The sequence below is a fragment of the Biomphalaria glabrata genome, chromosome 5, assembly GCF_947242115.1.
Source record: "Biomphalaria glabrata chromosome 5, xgBioGlab47.1, whole genome shotgun sequence".
In the NCBI taxonomy this organism is placed as follows: domain Eukaryota; kingdom Metazoa; phylum Mollusca; class Gastropoda; family Planorbidae; genus Biomphalaria; species Biomphalaria glabrata.
The window spans coordinates 12,863,375-12,873,562 of record NC_074715.1 but is presented as its reverse complement, the minus strand read 5'-3'; the positions used below and the strand labels follow the sequence as shown (position 1 = coordinate 12,873,562).

Sequence of the window (10,188 nt, the reverse complement as noted above, 5' to 3'; positions counted from 1 at the left end):
TAACACAGCTTACGACAGAGCCGCTCATCTTGCATCATTCTACCAGACTGACATTAAATTAATGCGTTCTCTCTAACAATAAATACTCCTTTCTTCATAAACACCTTGTAAACACACACACGCTCTCTCTCTTCATAAAGTAGTCCCCCTTTCAGACCTTGTGGTTAACGAGGGTTTCATGTGGCCAGCACTACGACCAACAGCCTTTACTTTTCCCCATCGGAGCTGGGTGGCCCAAAGATCCCGAAATTAAAAATCCCAGTCTCGAACCCGGGACCCCGGTTCGGAAGCCAAGCGCTTTACCGCTCAGCCACCGAGCCTCCCATTCTATGAAGTAGGAATAACATAAAGCAATGTTTCTCAAACTGTGGAATGCACCCTCCGACTTCCTGACAAGTTCAGACAAAGTTTGATGGCAGTTAGTTCATTTTCAAGGGTAAAAAAGAATGAATATTTTAAATCCATGTTTGAATATTAGCCCTGTAAATTTACATTACTACCAATATTTCAAAAATTAAAATATTTGAACTAAGAGATGTCATTTCATCTTCTAAGTAAGGCCTTTAGAAATGTCTACCGCTTTCGCAAGAGCAACAATATCGAATCAAAAGAAGATGCGAAGTAAACACTACCAAAAAAAAAAAAAAGGAATACATTATTTTTTTAAAGTTATTTTTACCAATAGTATAGAATCTAGAAATGAAGATGAATTACATTATTTTAAAATTTAGGCTATATCAGAATACAAAATATGACACTTTTCAACTTCTTGTTCTGAAATGAAGAAACTCTCGATGGGTTACAGTGCCAGTGAATATCATAGACACGCACACACAACTGAACGACTTTATACATCCAAAGACAATGATGTTGGTTTCTTTTTCTTGAATATAGGTAGACAATGTTGTGGCTACACAAGCCTGGTCTGGAGCGGCAAGCGTTGCTATAATTTGTGCTTGAGAAAGTATATATATATATATTTTATTTAGGTCTGTGGAGGAAACACATAACTATTATCTCAAAACAACAAACCAAAACACAAATACCAATGCAGATTTGGGTCTAATTGAAACTAGAGGTGGAGACGCCTTTGTCTTCAAGGGCCCAGTAAAATTACACACTTTTTGGTATCACACTGTCTGTCCAGCGGCACATTGCGCAGCTCATCCCTCGTAAGAGACTTGAAGATTTGCTTTGCTGGGTCTGCAGTCTTGTCCTTACTGCAGATCAAACAAACCTTTTCCGGCCTGGAGCGTGAAAGAATTTCGCAGCGTACTACTTTCGGATGGTTCGTATGTGTGTGTTAGTTGGAGAGAGTGTGTGTGTGCGTGAGAGAGAGAGAAACAGAGAGAGAGAGAGAGAGTGAAGAAATAGAGACGCTGTTTAGAAAAGTAAGGAGAAAAACGAAAGACAAAGAAAGAGAGAGAGAGAGAGAGAGAGAGAGAGAGAGAAGTAGATAAATGTATTATAACATAAAGAGAACGCAATAGAAACAACTAGGGAACAAACTAATTACAAACTCACCATTTCATGTTATTAAATTTAAAACAACATTTCAGCCCACTAGTTTATTATCTCACAAAATAATGGAGAAGTCAGCCGTAGACAAAGATGACCTTTACATCGTACGCCTATAGATCGCAAGGTCTGAAAGGGGGACTTCCTCACATGTCTGTAGGCCTTTAACAGCTCGCGCCATACGCTTACGTCAGTGTCACCATGTCATTTGTTGTTGGTGTCATTTTGTGGTAAACTCTAAGATATCATGCGCCCAGATTTACTGTTTATCAACAAAAGAGATACCATCATCGTATCACTATCACACAATATAATTGAAAATTGAATACCGAAGAGAATATGACAATCTAAGCTTAGAGATTAGGCTATCTAATATAAGAATATACTCTGTTGATACTCTGTATCAACCGAGGGGATAATGGCAACTGACTTCGCAGACACATTCGAGGCCCTAAGTTTTCCTAAGAGGATCCTTATTCCCTGTCAAAGAGCAGTCCTGCTGCAGACCTGCCACATCATCAGACAATTTCTCAGAGGGCACTGTTAAATAAACTACAACGAATTTTGTTTCTCTGTAACGAAACTCGACCCTGGCAGTGCCATAAAATGAATATTCATTCGTTTCTACAATAATAATAATAATAATAATAAAATAATTCTCATATATATTATTCATGTGTGATTATATTTTGTGTCTAAATGGTTTGTGTCAAAGTGTTTTGTGTCAAAATGTTTGGAGTGAAAGTGTTTTTTTTTAAATATACTTTCACGTGACTTTGTAGTATTTCAAACAATACCGAAAACTTTAAAAAAAAAATATCTCAGATCATCTCGTCTGCTGAACTCTCTGTCCTTAATGTCTTGACCAAACATTCTCAGAGCTTTCTCTAACCGGTCAGATTTGGCAAACGCCGAGCTCAGCCATCTTGATATCAAAATCTTGAAAGTCTGTATTAACATTGAAAAAAAAAGATGAATGCTTGAGAGTTGAATTCTTAGGAACCAATGTGTTATTTTTTGTTTAAAGCCAATATATCAACTCATTTTGCCTGTCTGCATGTCTGTCCGTCTCTCTGGTAAAATGTTTGCACACGTTATTTCTTCGACACCCCAATCTCGGATCAAGCTGAAAAATGTTCACAATTATTTCTTTTACCTGACAACACAAGAATCAATGTAAAAAAATTAACCCATTAGTTAAATTAACTATTGGTAATTAATTACTGTGTTTGGTTCAGGAAAGAAATTGTACTTGACTGAAGTGTTATAAGCTGAATGAGTCCCCTGTATAGGTCACCGTCTTAAAGTTTGTAGCAAAGAATAAATAACTAAACAATCTTCTATTTTCAGAGGCACCTCATTAGGTCAATATGTCGGCTTAAGAAGGCTTGAGGTATTAGTTCGAAATCAGATCGCCCCCTCTTTTATCTTTATACATGCTTTTAAAAAGTGAATACAGAAAAAAAATTCACCTAGACATCCCTTTCTTTCTCTACCCCCCCCCCCCCCCCCCCACTTTCCCAACTGGTCCAGACTAGTGATAAGATCATAGAGTATTAAGAAAGCTAAAAGCAAGAAATAGCGCTAGACAAAAATAATTGGTAAAATATTTCTAATCGCAGAGATTTATTGTTGCTGGTCAAGATCTATTAGGAATTTAATTAAATAACTGATACACACTAATTAATACAAATAGTTAAAGTCTCCCTTTCAGACTTTGCGATCTAGGGGGCAGATGATGTTAAGGTGATATGTTTCCATGGACAACGGTTAAAGAGCAGGGTGTCTTGAGGCCAACACAACGACACGCCTTTACTTTCCCCAACTAAACTCAGGTATCCATTGGAGTTGGGTGGACTCAGGGGCGCTCTGAAAATCCCAAAATTGAAAATCATAGTCTTCACATAGATTTGAACCGAGGACCCCAGGTTTGAAAGCCGAGCGCTTAACCACTCAACCACCACGCATCCAATTGATACAATTACGATGTTAAAAAAGTATTTTTAGAGGCCCCCGGAAGGGGAAAAGGCGCAATTTGTTTTGTGTGGCCTGTCTGTCCGTCCGTCCCGTTTACATCTCAGAAACTAGACGAGAAAATGAAACTCGGACATCATGATATTTTAGATCATTCAAAGTTCTGATGCAACAGCTACTTTTTTCTTTTCCGAAAGTGAACCATCTAATTTTTAAAATTATCTATGCAAGCATATTAAAAAACAAAACAAAACAACAACAATCACAAATTTTCAATGAAAAACTTCAAGGGAGCTAGGTTTTTTTTAAAAATAGGTCACAGACTTGTTCATTAATAAATCAAGCTTCATTCATAGATTCGCGCATTTGGTACAGAAAACTTACATCTAGGGTCACAATGATAGGTAATCTTGTTTTTTTTATGTTTTTCCTTTTACCATTCATCTTATCAGCTTGCGAATTCTTCATCGGATCAAAATACTGGAACCTGGTTTGGCAGCGTTCTTGAAACGATGTTCCTAGAAACTGGACACGTTATGTACACCTTTGGGAAGAGAATGACCATTCTATTGACCACACTGGGAGAACTCTGACGTGACCGTTATGATTTTGTCCAAAAGTAATACTCTTTCAAATTAAACTGGGTCTGGAGGTCTAGAAGTTATATACCTTAAACACACGTACGTCAGCGGGAATTACCGCATGTATTCATTTCAAAATTAATAAATAGATGCTCAGAAACTTTTTGCGCACCGTCTTAGATATATAGGCCTATCATTAGAATTGCATTTACTTTGTGTAGATTTATTCATTCGCTTAACGGAGATTTTTTTTTTGGGGGGGGGGGGGGGGTTTGGGGGGGGACACTTTGTATTTCCAACTTTGTTTTATATATATAAAAATACTGTTTTATGTAAAATTTTGTTGCGTTTCTAGTCAAAACTTCTTTGTGGACATATGGGAGGGGGGGGGGACTATCTGGGAGAGGGTTTACCCGCTGCCTTGAGTCAAACCTCGAATTCAAAGCTCGTCTACATTAGAATTCGAACCTGGCCCCCCCCCCCCCCCACCCTCAGTTCTGTATCTAGTCGGTATATAATGTGCCACTCAGCAACCCATCATTAGTTATAATTAGATTTGCTACGTGGAAAGTGTATTATACATTAACTCTGAATTGTATTGTGGGGATGGATACGGTCATACAATATTTGACGTGGCTGTAAATTTAATCTCTTGATGTTTTAATATTAATAATGCATTCAGTCAGAAGGAACATATATTAAAAGGGATACAACCTCTCCAGGTTCATAAAGTGGGTTAAATTATGAGTTGGTTCCCTTGATTAATAAAACCCTACAAACTACAACGTAAACTATTTTCTATCTTGCTCTCTCCCTATCTTATCTTATCTTATTTTATCTATCTATCTATCTATCTATCTATCTATCTATCTATCTATCTATCTATCTATCTATCTATCTATCTATCTATCTATATCAGCCAAAAACAAGCAAAATACTTAAAAAAAAACACTGATGTTATCTAAGGAGAATAACTCCACTTTTACAACTATATATCTCAACAAATGTAGACGTTATTTCCCTTATTCGATATCAAACAAAATAATTAAAGAAAAATTCCCCTTTCAGACCCTGTGATCTATGGGGCAGATGATGTATAGGTCATCTGTCCCACAGTTAACGAGAGTGTCTTGTAGCCAGCAAAACGACCAGCCGACTTTACTTTTCCCCAACTAATGTCAAGTACCCATTAGAGCTGGGTGGACTCAGAAGAAGAAGTTTATTTACATTAGTTCAAGCTCTATAATTTTAAATAGTATACCCCTATTTGACGCGCAAGTATCTCTTAACCGTATTCATACTGATAATAAAATAAGGTTACAAAGACAGTGGAAACACAAACTCAAAATCGGCCCCCGATGCAGGTTTCAATATTTTCAGAAAGAACATCAGAATGAAACTCTATCAAAGACAAATGACAGAGAAAAATGGGGAAAGAAAGTTGATAGATCTTGTGTGGTGCCCCAGCGGTCCAGTATAGGTGAAAGTGAATGTGAAGTTAGATGTGAACCTGGCCTAACTGATGTCTTATAATGAATATCTAATTGATCTAATTGTTTTGTAAAGGGTTAATCTCTTATTCAAATCCTTAAGAAAAAACATTTCCGTTAAAAAAAAAAACACAGACGATTGAAAAGATGACATGGTATCTATGACGATAGCTTCGTCACGGTACCCAATACTAACAACAACAAGACAATAGCACTTTAGATTTAAAATCGATTCGCCATTAATGGCTGCTGTCGATACACTACACCGCAATGAGCGGGTCGGTCTGCTATCAGTCTCGTGGATTCAAATGAAAGAAAGAGGTATTGATGTGTTAGCGCCTGAACCCTCCTCCCTCCTTTTCCAATCAAGCGTAACTTTGATCTAGCAACACAACTGTACGATCAATTTACTTGACCACATCACGATGCTACTTAAAAAAAAGCAAGTTCGATTATTTTTTGTTTGTTTGTCTGGTGTAACAATGTGTTGAGACGACCAGAAGCATTGATTGAAAATGATCTAACTGCAGTGTCTAGTTCCAGTCCAGTAGCTCCTGATGTTCTCGTTTTGTGGCTATTATTGTTGTTGTTGTTGTTGCTATTGTTGTTGTTTCTGTTGTTGTTGTTGCTGCTGTTGTTGTTGCCGTTGTTGCTGCTGTTGTTGTTGCTGTTGCTGCTGTTGCTGCTGTTGTTGCTGTTGTTGCTGTTGTTGTTGCTGTTGCTGCTGTTGCTGCTGTTGCTGCTGTTGTTGTTGTTGCTGCTGTTGTTTTTGTTGTTGCTGTTGTTGTTGCTGCTGTTGTTGTTGCTGTTGTTGCTGTTGCTGCTGTTGCTGTTGTTTTTGTTGTTGTTTTTGCTGCTTTTGTTCTTGCTGTTATTGTTGTTGCTGTTGTTGCTGTTGCTGCTGTTGCTGTTGTTTTTGTTGTTGTTTTTGCTGCTGTTGTTCTTGCTGTTATTGTTGTTGCTGTTGTTGTTGCTGCTGTTGTTATTGTTGCTGCTGTTGTAGTTGTTCAGAGAGAGAGAGAGAGAGAAAGAGAGAGACGAAAAAAAGAGAAATAAAGAGAGAGAGAAAGATGAAGAGGGAGAGAGAGAAAGATGAAGAGGGAGAGAAAGAGAGGTTTCTTATTTTAAATATCTCTGGAACTCGTTGAATATGTGCCTTGCAACACAAGTACATTCAAGTTATTGAAAATCTATTGGCACTCTCCAGACACCTCAACATGAAAACAACCATTCAAAGTAATCCAAGAGGAAGTAATCCCATTGTACCACGTAACACCATTGTACCACGTTCACCCGATACTTTTCAATTACCTCCCCTTTTTTTCTCCCTCAATTTTTAATTTAGCGAATATATTTCAATATTGAGGTTAAGGCTTGAAACCAGGGGCTCAGCTAGGAATTTTCCATTGTTTGGGGGCCCGGGGGGGGGGTGGGCTTGACCTCTTTGCATAATATTTAATTTTAAATGTGAACCCCCCCCCCCTCATTTGGGGGCCCCCTCAAGTGGGAGCCCGGGGGAATTTTCCAATTCTCCCCCCTCCTCCCCCCACACCTTAGCTACGCCACTGCTTGAAAAACTGATTATGTTGTTTATTCTGGAGCTGCAGAATAAATTGAAAACATGAATACACTTTGGCAAAGACCACTGAGATGTGAATAAAGAGGATTTAAGCTGAATTATTCTAGAAATTCTTTCTTTGCACAACACTCCACAATGTTTCCATCGTTTGGAGGCCCGGAGGAGGGGCTTGACCTCTTTGGGGGCCCCTGCATTTTGCGTAATATTTAATTTTTAATGTAAACCCTCCCCCCCCCCCCCAACTCATTTGGGATTTCAGTTGAATTATTCTAGAAATTCATTCCTAGCACAACGTTCCGCAATGTACTATTACATGAGGCCAGCATGGCATGTAGGTAAGAACATCCCTTTGTCTGAAGTTCTTAAGAAATCCTGGCCATTTGACATCGACAGAAGATACAATAAATACGACAGCAAACAAATACAACAACGATATACAGCAGCACTGACAACGATATACAGCAGCAATGACAACGATATACAGCAGCAATGACAACGATAACAACAATGAAATTATTAGCATATAATTAATAAATAGGGGGGGGGGGAGAGGGAAGTGGTGGCTGAGTGGTTAAGCACTTGGTTTCCGAACCTGGAGCCCTGGGTTCGAATCTCGGTGAAGACTGGGATTTAGAATTTCCGGATTTTTAGGACGCCCATGAGTACACCCTACTCTAATGGGTACCTGACTTTAGTTGGGGGAAAGCAAAGGTTTGTTGTTGACCGTTGTCCAAGGAAACAAATGACCGTAACATCACGTGACCTATAGCTCGCAAGGTCTGAAAAGGAAACGTTTTACTTTAAATTAATCAATAAAGAGAAGGGGAAAAAGCCAGACATTGGCTCAAACTAACGACATCAGCAGGGTGAGCACGAGACTATGTGCTAAATTTAAGTTTGACCATTCTTTCATTCGTTATGTCATTATTTCTTAAGTTTTCTAGACAAATGAGTGACCTTACTAACTAGCCGGAAACGGATGCAAAGATTCTATGTATTACTGAAGGATGATTGATAGCTCAAACTCCACATAGGTCTGGAGAAAGATTTTTTATTTTTATTTTAAGTTCGCATCTTAAACTTGAAAGGTAAGTTATTGGGGAAAATTGTAGAACCAATATTGTGTCAAATAATTTTAGAGCAAAAATATTTTCAAGTCATACTTTCATATATGTACATATGGATATAAAAAATGTAATGAAAAATTAGTCGACCTATTTTCTTGAGTGTTTACTACTTAGGATGTATCGTAATTTAAACATTTAAAATGGCAGCAAAGTTTCGTAAATTCTTTGGTCTTGTTTCAAATGCATTTTTAAATATTGTTTTGCATGTGGCTGTTATGGTGTGTTTGTGTGTGTGTTTCTATGGTGACTCTGGAAGATGCTGCCTATGCAGTGTGAATGATGCAAGATAAGCGGCGTTGTCGTTAGCTTCCTTGGTTAGGCCAGACAACTCTAGATTGCCAGAGTGAAAAGACGTGATTTTTTGTTAGCGAGTTAGATTTAGTTCAAAATACAATTATTTATATTATTACTTAAGTCCCCAATCTTCCTTCAATCTTTCTTCAACCTTTCTTCAGTCTCCCTCCAAATTTCCTCCAATCTTCACTTTCAATAACAAACGGGCCACTATCTCGCGGTAATAAAAAATAATTCGATGCCAGGCATCGCAGCTCAATTCTTTTTTTTTTTTTATTTGATTGGCAACAGCAACGTTGAATTTAGCGTCCTTGACATTGGGTTGATCATAAAAATCCCCAAAAGAGTGAAATTGACGACTAACGAAACAAAAAAGTACAAATCAAGTAATATGTAATATATAAATGTTTTTTGTTTGAATCAATTCGTACACTGTATTTTTAAGCATTAAAGAGACGCAGCAGTTAGATGTTATGCAATTGTCACTTCACCTAACCTCCAATGGATGCCCGGCCATTTACATTGTATTTAAAGGGAAGTAAGTCAACAGCACATTACATTGTTGAATGGTGGAAACGAGTGGAGTCGAGGCGAGCGTCCTTGAAGCTCATTGTTAAGAGAAAATGCTTTTCGAAAGTCGAAACTACAGTACTTTGCTAAAAAAAAAAACAACAGCTCAAATTGTTATTTTTACAGAAAATGTTGATTTTTTTGTTGTTGTTGCTGTTGATACTATTTAAAATCACACCGCATTAAAAAGTCGTAGTTTACGGTTGATACACATGTGGTTGACATACATGTGGTTGACATACATGTGGTTGACATACATGTGGCTGACATACATGTGGTTGACATACATGTGGTTGACATACATGTGGCTGACATACATGTGGCTGACATACATGTGGTTGACATACATGTGGCTGACATACATGTGGCTGACATACATGTGGTTGACATACATGTGGCTGACATACATGTGGTTGACATACATGTACATGTGGTTGATACACATGTGGTTGATACAAATGTGGTTGATACACATGTGATTGACATACATGTGGTTGATACACATGTGGTTGATACACATGTACATATGATTGATACACATGTGGTTGATACACATGTACATGTGGTTGATACACATGTGGTTGATACAAATGTGGTTGATACACATGTGATTGACATACATGTGGTTGATACACATGAACATGTGGTTGATACACATGAACATGTGGTTGATACACATGTGGTTGATACAAATGTGGTTGATACACATGTGATTGACATACATGTGGTTGATACACATGTACATGTGGTTGATACACATGTACATGTGGTTGATACACATGTGGTTGATACACATGTGGTTGATACACATGTGGTTGATACACATGTGATTGACATACATGTGGTTGACAGTAGAGAAAGAGAGGTTGTACCAGGGCACAGTGGCAGTGGATTTATGTGGGAGTGAAGATGTGTGGGGTTAATTTTGTGTGAAGGTGGATGTGTGGTAGAGGGCATGTGTGGAAGTGGGTATATGTGGGAGGGTATGTGTGATAAAGAGTATGTATGGAAGAATGTTTGTGTGGGAGTGTGTGTGTGTGTGTGGTAGTATGGTT

The 10,188-nt window shown here is 38.1% G+C and overlaps 1 protein-coding gene across 1 annotated transcript; it reads right to left on the bottom strand.

Moving 5' to 3' along the window:
- Positions 1–9,305: 9,305 nt before the first annotated feature.
- LOC129926221 (prion-like-(Q/N-rich) domain-bearing protein 25) lies at positions 9,306–9,974 on the bottom strand. The gene has a single exon (XM_056028771.1). The coding sequence runs from the start codon at positions 9,972–9,974 to the stop codon at positions 9,306–9,308; it is 669 nt and encodes a 222-aa protein (XP_055884746.1).
- Between the last annotated feature and the right edge of the window lie 214 nt (positions 9,975–10,188).

What these genes read in the sequence shown, in the direction of transcription:
- LOC129926221 (XM_056028771.1), bottom strand. Translation starts at nt 9,974, where the DNA reads ATGTATGTCAATCACATGTGTATCAACCACATGTGTATCAACCACATG.